Here is a 25158-nt window from a genome sequence, read left to right as displayed (position 1 = left end):
GAATATTAAACACTTTTTCTGAAAAAAAAGATGCCCCTAAATCCTACCTTCATGATCCATGAAAATGCTGCAGGAGAATAAGTTCAAGTATGTGCAGGAGGTCTCATAAACGATTCATGAGCATCTTTGCGGTATTTATAAAAAGGTTCAAATGTAAGATATGTAGAGGAAATGTGTTTCTGGTGTGTGATGAAAGTTTCACATTTACTCTGTGGTAGCAGGTGCTTTTAATCATCGTATATCCAAAGTGACACTGAGCTGTAAACGTCACAAATATAATCTCATAGGGGTCATTCACATGTAAACATTTGCAGAAGGTATCACTTGTACTTGTGCAGTAATCTGTTACAAACAAACCCCACCTGAGCACCTACAACACTGAACATCAGACCTGTAGAAACTCCTGGTTCAGACATAAACATGAGGGTTAGTGAGTCTGCCTAAGAGCTACTGAAGTCTGTGGAGGCAAATGTCACTTTGAGTTCTCATTCCTCTGCTTCCTCCCCCTTTTCTCACTGTGAGTATTAATGTAATGAAACTTGCAGTGAGGCACTCAACAGCGAGGCACTAGTCAGACTCTGCCCCAGAGATCTCAGGTGGGATCCTCTCTATGGACTCTGTGGAGGAGCTCTGGGACCGGTGGGACTGCGAGGACAGATGCTGGGAGGCTTTAGGGCTGTCCACACTGGAGCGCATCAGGGGTAAGTAGATGTCGTCCATGTTTGGCAGTACAAACACTTTCTGGAGGAAGAGGGAACATGATTGGTAGGAAAGTTAAGAAAATGGCAGCACTGCACATAGCAGGTTCTCTTATTTTATTTCATCTTACCTGGAACTCATCCTGTAGTTTCTTTTCTATCCACTCCGTCACATGACAAAAAGTCACCTCCCTCTCCCCGAGTTTGGGACGGACGTGCAGATCCAGCTTGGGGGGCACGCAGAAGCTGTACCTGCAGAGGAGATCCAAACAGAATCAAATCATATCTTTATTAAATAATGTTTTTTTCAGCCACATTTCAGCCTCATGTTGTTGCTTGAAACAGGCTCAGTACTCAACTAAAATAGTACAATAAATAAATGTTCTCTTGGCAGGAGATGAGGTGTGAAGAGTGAGTCACACCACAAACATTCACAAACACAACATGTTGCTGAAGATGAACTGATTTGTTTCTGAATTAGCATTGTTTCTGAAGCAGCAGTGCATTTATGATATACCTCTTTGCAGCTGTTTTGCATCTTTTTGTGGTTTTGTGTCTCTTGCCAGCTGTTGTAGTTTTTATGTCTCTTTGTAGTTCCTTTGCATCTCTCTTGTAGTCTTTTTGTGTTTCTTTGTGGTTGTTGTGAGTCTCTTCCTGAGTGTTTTTTTTTTTTTAAAGATGTATAAACGTATATAGTCTTAAGATAGTTCTGTCTATAACCAGAGTAGAGCTCAACCAATATTTGCTTTTATTAGCTTATTGCAGATAAATCTGTGTTGGTGTGTATATATCGGCCGATAACTAGCAAGAGGTAGTAGAGAAATTCAGGTAGTTTAAAAACTGTGTCATGATTATTATTTAGTTTGTCCACCAGAGATCACAAGTAGATTTTTACACTGTAAAATGTCCCACTATGTATGTCTCTTGGTCGCAATTTAAAAAAAAAAAAAAAAAAAAGTTATGTGTTTATGTTAAAAAATAAATAAATATGGGTAGATAAATCCCTTTTTTTTTTCTCGGTCGCCGATAATCCAGAGCCAGTAACGACAAACAACAAATCTGAAATTCTTATATTGAGTTTGGGTTTTAAAACATGGATAAACAAAGAGCTATTATTGATGGACAAATTCTGAAATCATTTGAAAAACTTCTAAAATAACTTAATTCACCTACACCTGCACTTTTGTACAATTTTTACACATTATCTTAAAAAAACCCACAAGTAAAGCGAGACAATATATGAAAACTGCAATCCTAACTAGAAAAATGTTAATTACAATTGTCAAAAACAGTAAAAACTTACTTCTTTCTCCCAGTTTAAGCGACAATTGAGTAATTTTTTGTAAAAAAAATAATAATAAATAACGTTTTTTAAATTTGCTGAAACTGTCACTACATTCGCACAGCACTAAGTTAGATAGATAATCTCTTCTGCCTACTGTATTGCCTTGTAGCATTTCTAATGGCCTTACTGCAGGGAAAACAACCAGTGATGTCATCATTGACATTTGTTGCTGACTGCAGAATGGTCGGATTTTAGCCAGTGCTGTTAGAAGCAGTTGGACATGATTGTTTATCTATCTGTCTCATGTACGTCTTTCAGAATATACCAACAGTTTCAGCAAATCTGACACAGTTATTTTCATAGAAGCTACCAACTGTAGGTTTAAAGCTACAACCCATAGTGTATATGTCAAATCATAGACGGTAGCCTATATAGAGATGGATGACATGTCTCTAATTCCTCCCATTGTACAAAAATGATGCCAAAATATCCAAGAAAGGGCGATGCTACCTTGTGATGTCACAAGAATCTGCCCAGTAGCTATCAGAGGGTGGAGCCATGGTATATCAAGATCCCACCCATACACTCACTGAACTCCATCACGAGGCAATCACCTGGACGTTAAACCCCCTTTTTTATGGCACCAAATTTATCAGAAAATTCAAACACTCAAACCTGCATCAGTGTGATAAGAACTATATGAAAAACAGAAACCATCTGTTAGAATTTTTTTTTTTATGATGTATACTTTATTTCTTTAGTTTGGCCCATGGCCCATCTGCTAACATGGAGGGGGCAGAGTTTATGACCTACACTGCAGCCAGCCACCAGGGGGCGATTGAGATGTTTTGGCTTCACTTACAGGGAGTTGTCATATCATTCATCTTTATCATAACCTCTATGTTCCAAATCATGAACAGTGGCAAGAAGCTGCTCTAATGCCTCAGTATTTACCATATCCTGTCTGTAGGAGGCGGTGGGATGTTGACGACCAGAGATCCTGACAGCTCCTGAACCTCCACAGTGAGCAGAAGGGGCGTGTTGGACATTTCCTCAAACTTCTTCTTAATGAACTCGTTCTCTGCCGCCTTCTGGAAGTACTTGGATTTAGCGATTTTGTCCACAAATCTCAAAATCTTCCTTCCAGTCTTTCCGCCCCCTGTCCTGTAAGAGAGGATTAGAGGAGGAAAGGAAAGGAAAGGAAAGGAAAGGAAAGAAGTTCCAGTATTAAGAGTCAGAAATGTAAATGAAAAGGAGAACGAGAGCCATCTGGAGTGTGACGCACTTCATTTTCTGATTTAGAAAAATGAGCATTCACAACACAGAAGGGCAGAGGTAACACTTAGAGGTGTTGCTTACTCAAAGTTACACGTTCACTCCTTTTACGTAGCTGTAAACAGGCCTATCTTTTGACTTCATTATCACACAAAAGTAGCAGTTGGTGGCTCATGGGTAATATTCCTGAATTAACGTAACCTACTCTGGACAACTTTTAGCTTTGAATGAGTCATATGATACTTCTGTCTCATATTTAGCAACATACTTTAGTACACATCTACATGTAGGCAGTGTTTTTGTTTGATACTACACTACTTAATATCTCAGTATTTACCCATCAGTGGCTGGTGTGGATCCCTTCTCCCCCACTGGGCCCTGAGGCTCGGAGAGAGGCAGCTCCTCCTCATCAGAAGACCCAGCGCTGGAGGACTCCTCATCGCTGTCCGCCAACACACTGAAGATGGGCCTGCAGCTGCAGTTGCACGGTAAACAAGTTAGGAACGGGCGGATGGATGACAAAATGATAGTATGCATGGAAGCATCAATTATACAGAACTTTCATCATTTTAGAAAAGTGAAATAGAGACAGATGCATGTTTAAGATCAAGTTGTTTGTCTCTGTGTAAAGCTCCAGATGCAGCACAGACAGCTAATATAAAGCTTTGCCTGAACTGTAATCCCCACAGCTGCAGGTCTGTGACAGGCAGGTCTACGCTAATCAATGTAATGTGGAGCTCTGCTCTGTAGATCTGACACTAGAGGGATAAAGGGATAGAAAGAGAGGTGCGTAGGTGTGTATGCGTGCTATGAAAAAAATGCAAATACAGGGTTTACTGCTATGTGGGCTATTACTGCTGCTACTTGGCCTGGGTGATATGATGAAATACACCTTAGGATGACAGAAATATTGAGGTATTGATTTTCTTTAAAGGGCAACCACAGATTTTTCACATAAAGGGCAGCTTACTCATCACAAGGAGTCTGACTCACGGCCAAAATACATGGGCACGAGACAAAACGTCAGACGTGGCCCGCAGGAGACTGTGATCATTTTAATTATCTGAAGCTGCTACACTGAACACAGAAGCCACGCTTGCCCACACAGACACCGCACTGCTCAACTCTATTTTTGCGCAGCTGGACGATTTTTCTACATCTGCGCATGGCTCCAACAGGATTTGGTTGGAGATTGCCCTCATTTTTGCAATGTGACCTGAACCAGTCGGTGAATGACATCCCTCTGATTGGTAGTTCAGCTCAGTGCACAAGAAAAGACTTAAATGAGGAAAGTAAACAAAAGGCTTAGGTCTAGAGGGAGCGAGAAACAAACTTGTTGTATTAGGTAAGACTATGTTTTTTAGCCATTGAGCTCTATAGCAGAAACGCTTCGTAATTGTTTGTGTTATTGTTCACTAGTACAGGGTAAATATGCTTTATTCTTCCAACACAGGGTTGTGTTGTTAAAGTGCTAATTGGCTAACTAGTGTCTTGAATCCCTCCTGTTGGTCTGCTGGTTTCCCTTTTTGAATGACGATTACAGACTACTGTCGCCTACTGATATGGAGAGTAATTTCCTCCTGTGATCATACATGCTAGTTAGCTGTTGATTATAGCGTTTGTGGTGTGTTCAAGTGCAACTTTTTGGCCAAGACACAGGGCACATGAGGTATTGCAACAGTCAGTCTTTGTTTTTTGATGTCAGTTTGGTGTCTCTGGGCCTTAAAAGCCACTGCTCAACAACAAAGCATGGATATAGGTCTGGCTCTGCGAGACTACTCAGCGACATACTCTTGTTCAGCAAGCTAACCCAATAGCACAAAGGGGCTAACAATGACAGAGAGCAGGTAAAAACAGTGTACAGAAGCAACATATTTTAACATCTAAACTTAGTAAATTAAGAGTTTATTTTGACCAAACCAAAGATGAAGATTGTTGGAACAATGGAAAAACTAACTAAGACAGTTTTATTTTGTTTGCTGATCTCATTTATTGAAAGAAAGAAACTAATTCAGAAAGTGTACAGTACAGTTTTTCTGTTTAATGAGTAATAAATATTATATAAATATTTCTCTAGTACCCCTTTGATATATCTAGGTGTCTTGATTCATTAGGTATTTAGTTCACTGGAAACAGATTATTTATCTGAAAACAGCCATTCTCATGAGGTTGTTTTGACCATGAGGTACCTCTCAAATGAATTCCCAGCAAATTTAAAATATCACAGTATTACCAATATAAAATGTCATATATTGTGACAGAAACTTTATCCATAGCACTCACCCCTATCCGTAAATGGTGCTGATATTAATAGTGGCTGCTGCTACTACTACCACAATTTACAGCATCACATTTACATTATTTCATACACAAGTGGAGATTTAGACACAAAGTGCTACAAATAGGTGTTGAAACTGTTTAAAAAACATAGGAATGTGCTAGGGTGAGGACAGTTGTTATCACAAAGAAAGGATTTATTATGTTTATAGAGAACGACAAGGAAGTATGAGGTGAGTAATTAGTCATAAACTTCCTGCTGATGGGAAAAGATGCCCTCTGGTTAGACTGACAGTACACGCTATACAAATGCCAAACCAGTTTTATGGATGTGAGTGTGTGTGTGTGTGTGTGTAGTACACACCGAGGGCTACCAGTTTCATTTGTACAGTCCGTGTCCTGACCTCCCTCTTTCCCCAGCTTGGACAGGTTGAACTTTGTCTGCAGGGTCATCTGCAGGGCACCAGTGTAGACCAGCTGCAGCTCCACCCACAGGCCTGCAGGAGGCAGCAGGAAGAGGTCAACACCAGCCCGCCAAAATGAAGACAAAACTCACACACACAGCTCAATCTGGACACACACACTGCTTAGTGGGCAGATTAAACAGCTTTTACAGTGATTATCGAGCCTTGAAATTAAATTTTATAACAAATTACGAGGGATTTTAAATCGCCTTTAGGAGCAGAAAATGGGATAATTTGTTGAGGGGTGGTTGTGTAACAGCGAATTGGGCGGAGAAACAGAAAAATTATGAGGTCACACACGTAGACGAATGCTGACACACATTAATTCCTGTGTTGTCTGCCAGATTGCCTGTTTTTATAACACACACACACACACACACACACACACACAAGCCAATATGCTCTAAATTTTAAAGGCTGTGGCGTAATGGCTCTTCTGCTCCATGAGATTACAACAGGATAACAACGTCTGATCTGAAGCTCTGCAGTGCTCAGCTGTAATCACACGAGCAACAGGTCATCTCCACACTCATCTCTTACATGTGTGTTACACTGGATGTGTGTGTGTTTTTTGTTTGATCTCCAGTCTGTCCTCACCTCTGTAGTTGACTTCTGGTCTGGAGGTAGTGGTGATTTGTGGCATGGAGCAGCCCATATCCAACTCAGTCAGAGTCAGCTCATTCATAAAGTAAGGCAACTGTAAAGAACATACCATATTCAAATTGATGTTAAAAGTATTACACTTAAAGGCCCAATCCCATTTGTTATTTTTACCCCTTCCTGTCCTTTTCGGATGCTACCTTGTCCCTGGGAACAGAGTTACAAGGGGTGGTAGTTGAGATCTTCCCTTGTGAAATGGCACAACCCTTCAAGACCCTGATACATCAGCAGTAGTTGTAGATGCTAACGTAAACAGTGCCGACTAGTGTTGTCAGACATTGTAAATATGCCGTCTTGTGGTTGTCAGGATGCTCACTATTTGTTCGCAACATATGTTTCACGCCATCAATCAACATTGCTTCGTTAACATTCGTTAACAACTATTGTGATTTTTAAATCTTTATTAACGAAGAAAATACAGCTGTGGGTTTCATTGGTGCTTCAGCAGCCATCTTGCCAGTGACTTATAGTAAACACTGGTGTTGAGAGTGCCTCTGAAAACCTCAGTTTAGAGGGCCATGCAGCCCCAACACATCGCCCTAAACCTGCATCCAAACATGAATCAAGAAACCCTACCGCTAGACGTGACTGCACAAAGAGGAGGGGTAAGGGCTAAGTCGTAGGGGCAAATGCTATATTGGGATTGGGCCGTACTTTCTTTTGACTTTAAACTGAGACAGTGAATTGAAATTAAACTGCACGCACTCTGATTTTGCTCAGCTTCTTCTGGATCTTGTGGGAAACCACATCAGCCCAGTGCTTCTCTTGCAGGAAGTCCCAGAAGATTCGACCAATTAGAGCGTTAGCCCAGTCCGTCTGGCTCGTCCGAGGATGCTCTGCTATATCACAGGTACACTGTAAAGAAGACACCTGATTAGAACTGAGCAAGGGCAAGAAAAACAGAGAAAGAAAAGTAGAATAATTTCATAGATGTGTCACTTCGCTCTCTGCACATGCAATATAAGATGTAAACTGTCCACCTCTGGAATGTTCCTACAGTCTCACTTCATTTTCTTCACTTAAGTGTATCTGTAAGCATGGCTTACATGTCCTTTGATGGTGGGGCTTGTCTCTGTGCTGTAGGCTCCGGGACTGGAGAGCGGCGTCAACTCCTCTGTGGCCAGGAGACGAGCCATGTATCCAGGGTAGTCTAGCAAAGAAAGGCCCCTGGTGCTACCGGAGGTCTGACCGATGGGAGCTGCAGGGATGCAGGGGACTGGGGGGGTGAAGGGGGCGTCATCGTCACTACTGCCCACTCTGCTGGAGCCTCTGCTGCTTGGGATGTTACCTTGGTTAGTAACGCTCTGTGCTAATGTTGGATCACCTGAGAAGAAAAACAGGCAGCATTTGGAGTCGGATGAGATCATGTTAATGTCAGAAAAGATTTTGTTTCTTTTTTGTTCTCAGTACACTAGAAATCAATATAATTTGGTAATAAGGATCATTCACAGAAAACTAACTACTGTGATTTTTGAGAGCACAAGAGGTTGCAAACTTTTAGGGGGTGCAATGAGAAAATTATTTGAATGGGACAGTATTCACCTTAAATTCTCACTGGCAAAAAGAACCATTTGGAATTGGGATATCCATTTCCACAGCCCTCATTACACTGGCACAGCAAGAGACATGTTATTCAAAATTAAAAAAGTACTTCACTGCTGCAAAGATGGTATTGTCATAAAACTTGGCTGCCTATGCAGTAAAAAGACGCAAATACTTTTGAAAGTGGCACTGCATGACCAGAGAAAACTGAGGAAAAGGGCTGTGGCATTTGCTTAATTTGCTCAAGAGATGGAAAACCTACAACTACCAGAATGCACTGCCTCACACTGCACCTATAAATGCTTCCCCTGGTGGGAAACGTAGTGCGAGCCTGTCCATTTTGACAAGGAAACAATATGGCGGCTAGCTGGTAACAAACAATCTCGAATTACAGTTAAACTGTGAGTTAAAATATGTCTTTGTAAACATTTGAGGCAAGAAAATTAAGGCTTGATTTACAGTTCAAAGGAAGTGTGGCAATCATTACGCAGCCCACTAACTAGCCATCCACAATTACCAAAGAGTATCAATGATTGTTGGAAAGCCCATGCTGTTGTGTGATAAGTGTGCCTCTCTGCCTCTCCAGTTTTTTCACCATTCATGTATACTACATTTGTTTATTGTTGTGCATAAATGCTTGAAGTTGAGTGTGTTGGTATTTATAATTGAAACCCAGTTATTAGATGATGCTAAATTCTGAGAAAAACAGAAAGCGATACAGTTTTCTGCGTCAGCGGAGTTAAAAAGTAGTCTGTTTCCACTTTAAAGCATAGACATGAGAGTGGTACAAACATTCTCAACTGACTCCCTGCAGCAACTCAAACTCTTCGTTTAAATCCTCAAATCACTTCCATTACTCGCCAGCAATTCCCAACCGCTTTTACTGCTCCTAAGTAATGCATGAAACAAGAGGGTGGCAATGTAAAAAGGAGGTGTGAAAGATGACAGATGAAATGACAGATGTGTTTTAAAAAAATAAGAGTGTTATATATTCCCACTCAAATATTTTCTTCAAAACAGATTAAAAACAAAGCTGTTTTATTTTTTTTCCTTTGACCTGCCATGTCACCAAACAACTGAGAGATCTGTGTGTTCCCTCGAGAGGGATTGGCTTTGAAATGCAAAGAATTGGAGCATGTAATCCATAATCCACACATATAGCATTTGTATAGATGCCTTATCTGGAAGCCCTCTCTTCTCTAATGCATTAATAACGTTTCTCGTACCCGATCTGGATACACATCTGCCAGGCCTCTGTCTGTCCCTCTCCTTCTCCCTCTCTGTGTGCATGGATGCAAACAGGAAGTGACGAAACCACTCTTCTTTCTCTCTTCCCGTGCGGCCAAAGAGGTAAAGAGTGGTTGGAAAGTCATGGACGTGTTTGGTGGAGCTTTGACACGGACTTGCTGGTTCGGCTCCGGGTTCCTCTCCTCGACTCTCCTCCGGCCTTCCTCCCTCATCCTCCAGGGAGTTTGCTCCCCTGGCCAGTTGGATGCAGATGGGATACTTTGGGTTCCACGTCCTCTTCCGAGCCAGCACAGATGGCAGCAGGAATACCTTTGGGGAACAGTGGCAGAGTTTTGTTGAGTCAATTCAGAAGACTCATTTTCAGGTTAATACTTGGGTTTCCACCAGAAATGTTTACATTCCTTAATGTTAAAAAAAGACTCTTAATTTGTCTTATGCTGTTTGTGCTGGAACAACAGTATTTAACCTGTCTCAGGAACGTTGTTTTAGAGCCTGTCTCTATAAGGCCGATTAAAATTTGTGCATAAGCTCTGCTGTAGCCTACACAAATGATCTAGGCTGTTGTGAGCATTTATAGGGTTCATGTGTGGTGGTGTGTGTGCATCACTCTGCATTCACACCTCCAAAATGCTAGTTGGAGGTGTTGTTTCTATGATACTGTGTTACATTTCTGATTGAATCAACTAAAACACCTAAAACACATATAAAACATGACTTAAAAGCATTAATAGTAAAGCAATAGTTTACTACAGTTTCAACAGTTTTCCCTCCAAATACAACATGTTAACGATCGCATAGCGGCACTTTCTACCTTGAAAGACAACAATGAAAGGTCACCCAAAATCTTCACAATCAGACATGTTCCAGCAGGAATATGACCTGAAACCATGGAGAGGTTAAGCCCTTTGAAACCTGAAGCGACATCACTTTTTATTGTGCTGCTTTCAGGCGCCTTTCGCAAGTATTTAAACCTTTGAGCAGATTGGTGTGTTTTTTGTGTTGTTTTTTTTTTTAAAAAAAACAAAACATGAGAAAAAAGGCAAAGAGCAACTTGATAAGAAATGTCCCACAAATTGCGAAAAAAAAAAAAAAAGATTTAGAAAATTATAAAAATAAATAATGATAATAATAATAAATATAAAATATATATAAATATAAATAAAAATAACTAGGGAAAAAAGAAAAAAGCTTGGGGAAAACTATATTTATACTTATTATTATTATTATACATTTTACAGAATTATTATATTTTTAAGCACTCTTTCCAAGTCATTTAAATGATTTTTTTAAAATTAATTTTCTTGTTTTTAATTTTCTTCTTTTCTTTTTTCTTTTTTTTTTTTTTTTTTACATTTTTTTGCTAATTTTTTGTGTCATTTCTTCTCTCATCGCTTATTGCGTTCTTCAATGTTTTTAAAAGAAATCAAGCCAGGTTAGCAACATTGGCAACCATAATTACATACATGTTTCCCTGATGTTAGTATGTACCTACATGTAGCAGTGTATGTAATGTAAACACTTGCCGTACCATGCCTTGAGCAGATGACCATTTAAAGAAATACGTCATAAAAGTTGATGTCATAAAATGTTGAAAACAGAATATTCTGAGCGGTCTGAAGCCTGAGGTTTTGGCTCAGTGATTATTTTTTACCTCATTATTTGAAACTTTGGCCACATTTAATATGAACATCGGTCACTGTAACATTTTTATATACAACAGGAGATAAGTAAAAGCATAACAGATCTCTTCTAACATTTCTTAACAATTAACATTCAAGTCAACAGTCAAGTATGCTTTCCACTCCCTTTTGTCTCTCAGGCATTACTTACATTTTTAGGCACTGTACTAGCTGTAAATGTGACTCCAAGATCCATGCAGTAATTAGTCAAAATCCTATGCATTCATTAATTGGATAGTAAATGCTATATAAGTTGGACTAAGTTTACAGCAGCTCTGCACTGAAACAGTATCAGAACATCACCAGAATAACAGAATATATCACGTCTTCTCTATCCTTAGTATATCCCATAAACAAATACAGCAGTCTCAGATACAGAACAAATATTCCCATACAACAGGAACTTAGTCATCATACTTTGCTCTCTGCGAGATGAAAGGAGCGTGACTTGACGAAGGTGGCCTCGTGGAGTCTCTCATCGTACGTGGCCCTGCGGCTAATGTTGTTACGCGGCGAGTCCAGACGGAGACAGGAGCCCTCCAGGGTGGCAAACACGGAGTGAGTCAGAGCTAGATGGCAGGTTTCTGGGTCGTAATCGTGTACTTCATTCATCCAGCCCTGAAACAGCAGACACTGTTTGTTAATTTCAATCAACACTGTACACAGTCATGTTGTTATGATTGTAATCAGTCTAAAAATTGAATGTACGACAGAAGGTAAATATGCCTTTGGTCAATTTTCCACTGTGTATTGTGGAACAAATTCAGTACAGAAGGCAAGTCTGCAAGCTGAAGATTTAGAGGATTAGTCATCTATAGTAATGTAAGCACTAGAGAATATGCATGGAGTATAACCAAAAAATAGCTTTTATTTTAAGGAGCATTGTGCCCTGGATGTGGCCTGCCCTGGCAACAGTCTCTACCAATCAGACACTTTAGAGTATAGATGGTAAAGGTTGGAGTAAGCCAATGAGAACAAATCAACCCCTGTACCTTATACACTGCACTACACATTCAATCTCACTTAAGTGGCTGAGCAATTCTATGGCTGAATCAAAACGTCCACCCTCTGCCCTCGTGGACTTCAGTCATACGTACTGTGACCAGTTCACTATTATCACGTAAAGTCTGCGAGGGCAGAGACCTCAAGCCGCTGATAGACAGCCCTGGAGACTATTTTATTCATTGCCATGGAAACGTTCCAGCTAGAACAACATTGAATCGTTGAAATCATTGAAATTGCTGTTATATTCTGTCTGCTCATCTGTCCCTGCAGATAACAAGATATAAATCTCACGTATAGGGTTGTTTTGTGAGTGAACAAAATACATTTCTGTAAAACATACAGACTGCAGACATTCAAATACAGAGATGTATCATGATGTTGCTGAATATTATTAAGTCAATCATTTTTTGTACCAGGCTGTAAACATGTTTATGTCTGCTGCAAGGTTGGGCATTTTTAATGGAGGTCTATGGGATTTACTCTGTTTTGGGGCCAGCCTCAAGTGACCATTCAATGAACTCAAGTATTGTTTTAGGCAACAGTAACCGTTTCACATATACTTAAGTATTGTTTTTATAGTTGGCTACTGAAAAAAACAAAACACGTCACATCCTCCTTGCAATGAATTGAAGGCAATTAAATCATTGAAGTCTGCTGAAATCTGCACCCCGAGTGGACTCTGGAAGTCTGCAGTAAGTCTGCTAGAGGCCCCTTGTGGACTGGTTGAGTTGTGGATTTGGACAGCCCTCAGTGCTCCCAGACTTTCCAGGAACGCACCCGCAAAGTCCACATATCTGCAAGTGCAGAAAAGTCCGGACATTTGGATTCAGCCTTAGGAAGTTTGCTTGACTAAGCTAATAGACTTGGTTAAGCTAATCAAAGTTATGTGCAAAGTTACATATTGGAACTATTGTTGAGGAATAACCATGGTTGAGTTATCAGATCTGGATTCTGGACCTTAAGATGGAGCCTGTTCAGACCAGTGAGAATTGCTCACCAGGAGCATACACCACAAAGTTTTTGCTTCCTGTTTTACTTCCAGGGTATGTAGCCCACTAAATATGCGCAACAGTGTTTCTCCCATTAACTTTACATTGTGATGATGTCTTAGATTTTAAAATCGCTTTTTGCCGCTCAAGAAAAGTTTTACAAATATAAAACCTCCCTGGATCAAAAATTTACAATAAAAAGAGTAATAATTGTTCTTGTTGGTAGTTCAATGTGTCCTGTCTTTGCTACACTACTGCAAGTCTCACAGGGAAGAATGGAAATACTTTCACCTGCATGTCTAAATTAAACAGAAAGAGGAAATAATGAGTTTTAGACTTGCTAATAGGCGATTTATTTTTATCTTCAGACAGGGCCAGGCCCACTCTTTCCAGTCTGAATACAAAGCTAAGCTAACTGGCTCCTGGTTCTAGCTACATAATTAGCTCACTAACACCAGAGTGATATCGATCCTTTCATCTAAACCTCAGCATGATAGCATGTCTTTAATCTGTACTTACATAGGTCTACATAAATTCAGATGCTTGAATAAAACTCCCTAATTTTGAGAGACATAAAAGCATAATGAGTTTAAATTTGCCGGTTTTAAAGTAAATGAATGAAGAAGCTTTAGTATAAAACTTAGCTCAGTCGGAAATATATGCTGAAGTGTTCATTAGAGCGGCTGCATGTCAGCTGAATTCTGTCATACAGCTCCCTTTAGGAGTTTGAAGCTTCCTCTTAATGTTGCAGTTCACTAATAAATAATGTATTATTCATACTGAAATTTTATTTGTACTTTATTCATAGCAGTGTCAGCCTCTGCCCTCATCTGAGAAGTGACTGTGTGTCATCTGATTACCCGGCACTTCGCAAAACTTGCGGCTCTGACTTTCACATTTCAACAGCCGAAAGACTGAAACCAAACTGCTAATGACTGAACGAGGGAATTATCTCAACACTAAGACAGTAAACCCCCATTTCCAACCATCACCACCACTCTCTACCCCATTCCTGCTTCGCGCCCTGACAAATTACAGCTTCCTCCTGCCTGTATCCCACACTAATTGCCCGTGGAACTGACAGTGTCTGGATGGTAGCTGTCCTCTCCAGTTGCCCTGTGTCGAGCTCAGCCAGGAGGAGAACAGTAATTACCGCTGTGGCTCAGGCAGATTTTATTATTGAAGGTTTTAATTGCATTCTTGGAAGCTTTCATCTGCAAAGGAAACAGTCAGCGGAGGTGATGAAGCGACTCACCGACTTGTCACTGTTCTTTGAGAAAAAATTAACACAGGTGAAAACTAATGTGAAAACTAATTCTGTGTTTGGTGTAAACATGCCTTTTAAAGTGCATTCAGATATCAGTCTCTTCACTCAGTGACTTTATCCTCATACAACAGTTTGTATGATATCTTATGAATCTTTCAATGGCTAACGAATTAGCGCCCCACAAATGAAGTTGCGTACTTAATGTGAATTTATGTTGCTTAGATTTAGGCAAGTAAAGGTTACGTTTAGAAAAAGAAACATGGTTGGACGTCTTGAGGTTTGAAATGTAAAGCTACAGGGTTATGTTTACAAAAACAATCATGATTGGGTGTCTTCATGTTATGTAGTTAATGTACAGTTACATAGGATTAGATTTAGGGAAGTAAAGTTACGTAGGGTAGGTTTAGGAAAAGAAACATCGTGACGACGTACCATAAACTAACTAGAAGATCACCTAGTTTCACATGGTCCTGAATGTGAATTTGCATTTCGTAGCAAGGTTTATGCTTCTGCGCGCCTACGCTGCTTCGTGGAGGCGTTGCATCCCTATGCGACCAACGCAGAGACACGACATGCACCTCCAAAAAATTATAACCATGCGTTGAGGCAATGCAGACCCAACGACCCAAGAGCTATGATTGGTCCTTCAAACTACATAATTTCCGGCATTTCGCAAAGTTTCACTTCCTGCTGCAGTACCACAACACCGCCATTTTCAAAAGTCTCCATTGTGATCGGTTGTGTTTTAAGTTTTGATTAAAAGATGGATGTAATAATGTAATAAGAGCTTTTGTTGTTCGATGTCGATCATTTCGAGCTCCAGCAACAGTCTCGATCGCCATCTTCACTGTGACTAGAGCAAAGCCGGAAGATAAACAAACAATGAATGAGCAACGACCACAGACGTCACAGAGTCTAGGTAGGTATATCAAAGAACACCGCACACCCATGCGCTTTGGCCATTATTTTTTTGTGGGTATACCTACGAACAATGCATGAGAACAGCCTGGTCATTTTCACTAAGTTTCTAGATGTGTCCTCTTGTTCCCATTCATTATGCTATTGATAGTATGGTATCAATCTCCGGATCTCAGCAAGAAAGCAAATAAATATATCTCCCAAAATGCCAACTATTGCTTTAAGACACAAGGGTTGGCTGGAACAAAGGAATTTAAATTCAATGCTTAATGATTCTTATTCTTTCTCAGGTGTTATTTAAACCTATATTGGATAACATGTTGAGAAATGTGTCAGTGTTGGATTGATACTGAGGTGGCTGAAAATAAGGTGAGAATAAAAATGTGACACTTGCCACCTTAATGATTCATCAGATTTACCTTGAGGGTGTCAGGCTCAGCGCTGATGGTGCCACCTGTCAGAATCGCCTCTCCCAACAGAGTATGTGCTGGTCTGTGTGGAGGAGCTGTGCAGCGAGACCTGGGCGAACCCATCCTAATGAGCAACAGTCCTAACAAGAAGCCCAGTGCTAATCCCAGTGCCAGGCCAGAGAAGTATGGACTGAGAGGTAAGATGAAATAGCCATAGGACAGCACTCCCACGCAGAATAAACTCATGCGTGGCAGAGGGCGAGGGTGCTGAGAGAGAGGAGAAGTCCTAATGAGGGGTGCTGCAAGTATAGGTGATCTCCTCTCCTGCCTGTGAGTCTCCGTAGCCAGTACTTGCATCACATCACCGTCCGTACATATTTCCAGCTCCTCCTCCCTGTAGTGTTGTCTGTGGTGATGCACAGGGCAGGAGCTACGGTGGCTTCTCCCAGGATGTCTAACAGACGGCCAGTCAAACACTGGTAAAACATCAGCATCTGTTTTTCTAGTGTTCCTCACAGGAGACTCAGAAAGAACTGTGTCCGTGCTACCTTCACGTCCCAAACCTCTGGAGCTACCCTGATGAGGCCCCTGGCTCTTACTCTGGTGTTTGGGGCTGCCTGTGCTCTCCTCCCTCATGATCTTACTGAACATGCTGCTCAGAGGTTCGTGCATGGCTTCCGACAGCTTCCTCTTGGTGTCCTCTAACTCCATTTTGAAGAAGCCCCCTCTCAGACCCTCTCCGCTGGGCGAGAGCGAGCTAGGAGAAGGGGGTGCGGTGCGAGAGTCCCCATTGCTGCGGGTCTTTGTTTGGGTGAGTTGCTTCCACAGGTGGAGGTTGAGGCGGGAGTCTGATTTCGACTGAGACACCTCCGGCTCTGAGCGGGAGATTTCCGTGGAGATGGACTTTACGAGGCTGAGAAGGGGCTTGGGTCTGAGGGTGGAGCTTTCTTTGAGCTCCAGCTCTGTGGAGAGAGACTTGACCAGGCTTGAAAGGGGTCGGTGGGTGGGTGAAGAAGGGCCCGGGGAGAGGAAGCTGGGGCCAGTGGTAGAGCAGTTGCCCAGAGAGCCAGGGGACGAAGGGGAAAGAGGGACATGGAAAGCTTGGGACTGTAACCGTCTGTCATCTTCAACAGAAAGCTGCCTCTCCCTGGATAGAGATATAGATGGGTAATCTTCATCGTGGTCCAGGGAGAAGATGAGCTCACTGTCATCCAGACTGTCCCATTCTCCCTCTGTCCCAGTCAACTGAATCACGATCCCTCGAGGGAGGTGCCTCTTGCTCCCACCACCTGGGGAGAGGCCAAGAGGCGAGCTGCAAGGCTCCTGGAGAGGTTTCCTGCCTCCTCTTCCTTCATCCTCGCTTCTTCTTTCCCCATTGCTTCCACTTTCTGCCATTTCTTGACTTTACATCGCACAGCCAAGGCACCTAAGAGTCAGTGATAGTGAATAAATAAAGATCATGGTCAGCTACATTATTAAGCCTCAGAGGCAGAACAAATAAAAGCAGTGAGGGAATGAGGTACAGAGGGAGAGGAAGGGCATCTTTTCTATGCTTGTGCCTCATTTTCACAGAAACTGCTTACCGGTGCCAGCTCCGCATTAATGTGTGAATGTCACGTAGTTTAGCTCTGAAGAGTTGTGGGAACCTACATTAATCTGAAGACAAGCGACTGAATCAGATCCAAGTAAGCAGCCTACCTCTCCCATAGCTGTCGCTCCACATAGTGAATGGGCTTTAGAGGCATGCAAAAATAGACATTCTGTCTCCCCCAAATGTTGCACAAACTAGGACAGCTCAGACTTTGATCTAATGTCTGTTGGGGCTGATTGAATTTCTGTACAGAATTCATTAGATTTATGTGTTTTCTGTCCACATTAAAAAGCATAGTTTGAGTAAAATGCATCCATTCTGTAAAACAAAAAGGGTATATTTTTGGCCTGTTAAAATTGTAATCTCTGAAGTAGTAGTCAGCACGCTATCCCCCCAAGGAAATGGCTACAGCTCAAACCCCTACAGAGCTAACCGTCAGCCGAGTCACAATCCTCCCTCTGGTGTCCTCTCAAGAATTACTTATGTAACCCTGAAATGAAAAGTGAGGGGAGTTCAGATTTGCTCTGTCATTCCCCACATGTGCCTGTTGTGTGTCAGCGGCATTAACGCATTATCGAGCCACCACCTACTGACTTGTCAAAAATGATAGTAAGCAAAGCCCAACACAGAACAGAGAGGCGATGTGTGCTATCAGCCGTCACTTAGTGGGAGAAAAGAGCAGCTCTGCATCACTGGACACAAGCTGGGAAACAGCACAAAGCCCCAGTAGGGACCCTTTCATTCGCTGTCTCTCTGGGTCAAGTGCCCTGCTCTTCATGCAAGTTAAACCCTACCTCTGACTGGTGGCATTTACGTAACTGTATTACAGCGCTGTGTGGCACAATTTCAACCAATTCCACAGCAGCTGGTGGATTCTGACTAATCTGCTCTCACCCAAAATGGACGGTGGGGAGATAAACCTCACAGACACACATGAGCCAGGCGGCATTAGACTTTCCTCATAGCTTTTCACAGGGTGAGCAAGGGACCAGGGCCTGCAAAGTGCCAGAAAACACACGCATGCATTCACACGCACATCAGGAGGGCTAAACCACTCTTAAGCTAACGGTGTTTTGTCCAAGCTAATTGTAGAACACAATTGGGACAGACCAGTGCTGCCATATTGTCATGCAAGTGTGGAGAGTGCTGTATAGGGACTCCAGATGCTGCTGTACTTTTTCCACTAATCCAAAAGTTAATTTATCAAATCACTGAAGCTACAAGTCAGTTTTTGTACATAATCTCATGGCAACTGGGTATGAAATAAACCTTTCTCATGGCGGACGGACCAAATCAACAAGTTAATATACAGCTTTTGGCCTTGAGTATTACAACATCCACTGTGCCGAGAGTATTTAACTGAAAATTGTTGTTTTAAGAGTCTGCAGCCATGCTAGCTTAGCTAAATGCTAACATCAGCATGCTAACATGCTCAAAACATAGATTTTAATAATAACTACACACTAGATGATACTCTACAAGACGCCAAGATGGCGCCTATTCATTCCAATGGATTTGTTCACCTGGTGCATACCTCGTAGCTTCTGGGTTTACTTCCACAGTATGTAGCCCACTCAATATGTGCAGTACTGTTTCTCCCGTTGGCCCAACCCGCTAGTTCCCTCTTAGCTCATAGACTTTACATTATGATGATGTTACAGAATTTTAAATCACTTTTCTCAGCTTGGGGAAATTTTACAAACATAAAACCACCATGGCTCAAAAATTCAGGATAGAAAGATTCATAATTGACCTTGTTTGCAGTCAGAGGTGTCTTGTCAACAGTTTCACAAATGTCTCTTTCACAATGATGGTCTATGGGAAAAAGGCTTTCTGGGCAACTTTCCTGTGGGCCTGGCTCAAAAGAACAATGTAAACGTGCTGACGTTTAATAGATATAATGTTTACCATGTTTATCATCTTATGTTGTGTTCACACTACAAGCGACAACGCAACAACGTGACTAACTACATTATCGCCATGGTACTGTTGAAGTGTTGCTCAAGCACTCATTTACATATGTCATGAAGGGTTTGGGTGTATCTGCTTCTTGCCACAAAACACCTTGACTGAACGTCAACTAAAGTTTGTATTGATCAACAAAATGTCTGAGCCTCATTTGCACATCGCATTTCGCCACCCTATTGCATCCCACTGTGCACCACAGTGTACATAAAATTAGCATAACATCAGCAAACTCAGCGAAATAACACAGTATCACAGCTCGAAACAAAAACATCTGATTGATTGATGCTTCACCATGTCATAGAAAAGTGAAAAAAGTTGAGACCAGCACAACTTTGATTTGTAACGTATCACACCTGTGACGCTGGCCTCCGGCCTCCGTTAAAAATGACTTGTAGCCTGTTGTGGTGTCGCTCGTAGTATGAACACAGCATTAGTTTTGTGTGTTAGCATGCTAACATTTGCTAATTAACACTTAACATGAAGTGAAACTGAAGCTAATGAGAATGTCATTAGCTGTTGCCAATAAGCTGAAGTGGCTAATCAACAAACTTTCAACAAGATGGTGAAGCTAGATGGGAAATTGTGGGATTACTAATGCAATTAGCCTACAATTCATCCACTGGGGATATTAATGTGTGTGCCAAATTTCATGGTAATCCATTCAACAGTTGTTGAGTAATTTCACCCAAAATCACAAACCTCATGTTTACGCTAGAGAAAAACTCATTGGATAAATAAAGTCAGTAGGGTTAATCTTCTGGGGACCATGAGTGTGTGTGTGTGTGTGTGTGTGTGTGTGTGCCAGATGAACTGATCCATAGAGTCACACTGCTCGCATAGTCACAATCATGGCTAAAAATATGATCCAATTTAAGGTTTGAAAGTGATAAATGTGTCATATATCTGCACTGATAGTAGCTGATGCGTATACTGACCCAATGGTGTACATTTAGCAGATATACTATCTCAAAGGTTTCTGCCCAAAATTCCCCAATATGTTGTAAAGTGTTTGTGTGATTCCTGTGACTGTCCTTTGGGTTTTTGTTTTAACTGTGTCGTTGGAAGTATCCAGCTGTGACAACCCCAGAGGCCACAGAAAGCTGAGGACAACTAAAGAAAAGAACAGAAGGAAGAGTGGGGTGAATGTTGTTCTGTATATATCGCCTATTATGTGCAAGTTTTTTTTTCAATGTCTGCTTGATTTTTTCCCGTCACCTGAGCTTCTGTTTGCAAGGAGTCATTTTAGGTCCCTCAACAGCGGCATGTCATGCTTATAATGGTGAATTGTAATATAAAAGAGCTGTTAATGTCTCCATGAGGCTGCGTGTGAAACACAGAGTGATCATGTGACAACTGCAGCACGAAACACACATCTGCTCTGAGTGCTCTGTAACATGTTTGATGAATCTTTTACATTCTCAATCAGTTAAGCATCAGCCTGAAAGCATATCTGTGACCGTGACTCAGTGTGTGTGTGTGTGTGTGTGTGTGTGTGTGTGTGTGTGTGTGTGTGTGTGCTAGGGTCTGTGTGTGTTTCTGTGCCACCCTCTGATCAGACACGAACAGTAACAATCTCAGATTAACATTAATGCAGGGTTTTCTGTGAAATCTGACAAACCACACAGCCGGATTATGGGCTAAACCAACATTTGGTGGGATGTGTTTCCAAGCTAGCTCATCTTCGTGACCCGGTGTTGATTGTAGTTATTAGTAACATCACAATCCTTCAGAGTTGCTTGCGGTCAGCGCTCTCACCCATATGCTTAAGGTCAGATATTCCTGTCCAGGGTGCACGGGGTCACTGGATGGTTTAATGAGTTTACAACACATTTCACCAATGAAAACAAACACTGAAATGAAATGGAAAGCAACCCTTATTCTCAGTGACTGTGGCATAGTCTCAGTCATGATAAACAGGCCTACTACAGAAAGTTATCCCCCTTTCATGCATGTAGTGAGAGTCAAGATATCATAATTTAAAGAAAGTCTTCACTTAGTTTTTCAACTAAGTGAGAGTGTTACAGCTTTTGGCTCCTTTTTGATTACATAATGCACCTATTGTGAAACGACATATAAGACAAGCTACGGAAACGTATTGCATTCACTTGACAAATAGAAAAAAATCTGTTTTATTGAGTAATTTTTTCTGTTTTTTGAGTATTTTTTTCTGTTTTTTGTGGTAGTCGACAAAGTAATGATAACACCATCTATATGACTTAAAGACAAGAGTATCTCCCGGTGTCTCAAACCCAAAACAAAGTAAAACTGGATTAAACTAAACAAGCGGGTCATTTTTGCTTCCATCATATCGAGCTCTCAAGAAAGGAATGAAAGCGTGTGTTCTATTGCTCTGTTAACTCAGAAAAAATACTCCGAAAAATAGAAAAATTTATCCTGAAAAACAAAAAAATACCATGAAAAACAGAAAAAAATACACTGAAAAACAGAAAAATAAAAAAATTACTCCGAAAAACAGAAAAAATTACTCAATAAAACTGATTTTTTTTTTTGTAAAGTGAATGCAATACGCTTACGTAACAAGCTCAGTGGCCCCCTGTATGTACCCTGTAATTACTTAATTTGTATCAAGTCACTTTAAAAGTACACGCCCCTATGCAAATCAAAGCATACACCAGACGTAGCCTGGCAGGGCATCTGAAAAGGTCCAGTGAATGGGCCCTCCCCAAACCTGCTTTACTTCCTACTAAACAAACATATGCAAACTAAAAGAGACTAACTCAGTGAAAGACTGCACAGGCTCATTGCCCATGTTTTTTTTTTCTTTTTTTTACTGCAACGCTTGCGTACAGAAAAAAGGGACTCATATGATTGCCAGGAGAGGGGGTTGTTATTATGAAACAGGCAACAATTTACTAAAGCAATAGAAACAATGCTTTTTTGTTGGAATAATGGTAAATGGGGAATATTTTGGTTCAAAATAAAATTTGGGTTATGATAGCTGAAATTTAGGTTGAACATGATCATTGTTGGACCCCCATTGACCCCCCTATAACAGCTGGGACTCAGAGAGCACCCCCCTTTTTACTCGGTCCTGGAGTTAGCTGATAAATCCAAATTACATAGACCTATATTTTGCTTGGGAACAATACAATTAAGTATTTCTCCATTATAAATGATTTCTTGTAGCACTGTATATCATTTTATGTAAACGCTGACCTTCAGATCATCATTAGCAGGTTAATTATTCAGTCACAGAAATGAATAAAGGCCTGATCAATCAAACATTTGCTGGCTCCAGTTTCTCAAATGTGATGGATTTACTGCTTTTCTTTTCTGAGTGAACTGAGATTTGGACTCTTAGTCGAATAAAACATGCATCTCAAATATGGCATATGAGCTCTGGGAAGTTATAATGACCATTTTCTCTACTTTCTGACATTTCATAGAAAAAATAATACAAATAATTTGATCAACTGAGAAAATAACAAACAAATTGATAGTTGCAGCCATAGTTACACCAGAATAGGTAAACTTTGGGCAGATAGGCAGATCCTTAAGCAAGTAAAAACAAATGCTGCTGTCACAACTAGAAAATATGTGACCTAATCAAAAAAAAACAATATGGCCAAAATTATAAATGCACACAAAACAGCATGTGGCACCTAATTTATGCAGTATTTACAGTATGTTATTATAATACAGGTCACAGGCGTCAGTGTAGCACCTCCACCTTCACTTCCAGAGCTGCATTCTTTCTCTTTCTGGACGACTCCAATGCACAAGACAAGAGTGACATGCAGACATGACAGCAGAAGTTACAGTGACTGTTGCAGTCAGTGCACACCCAGGACAGTAATATGGTCTTACTTTTGCAATGCAAATGTGTGCAGTGCTGATAATGATAAAAAAACATAAATGAAGATAAGGAATGCAGTACTTACATGAGAAATTATTCTGTGCATGGAAATGTGACTAAACCCACCAGTCAGGGATGTCTTCTGCTGGTTCCCTCTCCATCTGTGTGCGCGAGGACCGCGGAGTGAGTCTCAACGCTCCCTCTCTCTCCCCTTCTCCCTCTCCCTCTCTCTCTCTCTCTCTCTCTCTCTCTCTCTCACAGTCACACACACACACACACACACACACACACCTCCCCTTCACCGACTGCCTGCATCCAGATGTGTCAGGCGCTGCCGAGAATCACAGCTCACCAAACTGATTATGAAAAGCATGGCCGCGCTGCATGATAATCCAGATTAAGAGTCCTGCAGCAGCCCCAACAGACGCACACACAAAACTCACCCACACAAAGTCTCCATCCAGAGTGTAAATGCTGTGTAATTGCACAAAACACGGTGACAGCTAAAGTTCAGCCCGAGGGTTAAATAGTGTTATTTTCTAATCTGGTGAGCACACATTCAGAACTGAGGCACTCACTTTATAATCAAGTAGAGCAGTGTCCAAATAACTGCTAATTGGGCTCCAGTTGTTTTCCTACTGACTTCATTAATGTGTCCACCGGCAAAGATAAGTATTCTCGTGACAGTGAAGAAAGGAAGAACAGGATAAAAGGATGAATTTCCTTTTTTCGCCCTCCTTCCCTCCCTCCATCTTGGCCTACATAAAACACACCGGAAGCCCTAGAAATGACAATATGAAGAACAGGGCTGAGTGGTGTGCAGGCTGCAGCTGGGGTGAGAGACAATAACCTCCATCCATCACTGACTGGAGGAGATGCTCCTGAATAGCCCGGCTCTCTGGATGCATGACTGACAATATCACCCTCCAGACCACATTAGTACAGAACACACTTTCTTACTCTCATTATCTGTTGTCTTATAGTTTACAGATGTATATCAGTTTCTTTGTGTTTAAGCACGGGAATAAGGGATCCAAGTCCCCAGGGCCACAACATGAGGAGGACCCTGGAGTCAAAAGTACCTTTTAATCTGCAATTTTGAAGTGTTGTTAACAGTGTTGGACAAGTTATTTTCAACATGTAATACTGTCTATATTGTTCTACATCCTCATAATGAAAGCTTCATAGAGTTGTTAAGAAAAGAGGGCTATAATATGAAAAGATTTCTCACTGACTGATGACTGTGTGGTCTGGATCCAGGCAGCAGAATCATTAGGTGAAGTGTCTTTTTCTTTGTTAAATATCGTAATTGCCTCAAACTCCAGGATCAATGCCTGTGTTGTCAAAAATATTGATTTATCAACATATATTGATTCTGAATGTTCAAAAAGGTTTCAATACTCATTGTTCAGAGTATCGATACAACTGTGCTTTCTTGCTCTCTCTTATTGTTAATGGTTACGACAGTCATTCTGCTGTTGTCACGTTATAGCCTTTTCTATATTTATCTTTTAATAAAAACTTAAAAGTTCATGACCTCTGCAAAATTTTCCCCAGAGTATCGAATGTCAGTTTTTTTCAAGGTATTATTTAGAGATAGAAATTCCAGTATTGTGACAGCACTAGAATCTGCGATAAAATGGAGGACAGAAACAACCAGTGTCTTCCCATGACAGAGCTGCAACTGATCAGACACCAATGGGTCACAGCCCTACCACACCTAAGGTTGATGGGAATTGTCAAAGTGTCAACAAATATCAGGCTTTATCAATGGGTTTTCACTTCTAAATATGACACATTAGGTACCCTCCTGCATCTGTTGTTGATGTTGTGGGACGGCATGTCAATATACGCTTGTTACATGCAATGTGTCTTTTCAAAATACACTTCCATTGTCATAGAAAATGTACAGTTTCTGTTCCTTAGATGCATATTGTTCGCGAAATATATGTAGGATGGAGGTCAACCACCTCATTTTTACATTTATTTCCTCCTGCCACTATCAGACTGGTACCAACAAAAGAGAGGACTCAAAAACACAAGGACTTTGACATTTCTAAAAGCT

At 41.1% G+C, this 25158-nt stretch overlaps 1 protein-coding gene across 1 annotated transcript; it reads right to left on the bottom strand.

The window, feature by feature from the left end:
* Nucleotides 1-77: 77 nt before the first annotated feature.
* On the bottom strand, nucleotides 78-23243 carry tex2l (testis expressed 2, like). Its single transcript, XM_049562586.1, has 12 exons — nucleotides 23179-23243; nucleotides 15727-17143; nucleotides 11546-11746; nucleotides 9428-9758; nucleotides 7706-7983; nucleotides 7365-7514; nucleotides 6597-6696; nucleotides 5900-6032; nucleotides 3596-3733; nucleotides 2938-3147; nucleotides 830-950; nucleotides 78-741 (listed from the first exon to the last, which is right to left on the bottom strand). Exons 2-12 carry the CDS (start codon nucleotides 17110-17112, stop codon nucleotides 568-570), a joined length of 3222 nt encoding a protein of 1073 aa, XP_049418543.1. The 5' UTR covers nucleotides 17113-17143; nucleotides 23179-23243; the 3' UTR covers nucleotides 78-567.
* Nucleotides 23244-25158: the final 1915 nt, after the last annotated feature.

The sequence above is a fragment of the Epinephelus fuscoguttatus genome, linkage group LG20, assembly GCF_011397635.1.
Source record: "Epinephelus fuscoguttatus linkage group LG20, E.fuscoguttatus.final_Chr_v1".
NCBI lineage: Eukaryota > Metazoa > Chordata > Actinopteri > Perciformes > Serranidae > Epinephelus > Epinephelus fuscoguttatus.
Note: the sequence above shows the minus strand (reverse complement) of the source record. Positions and strands in the feature narration are given on the sequence as shown.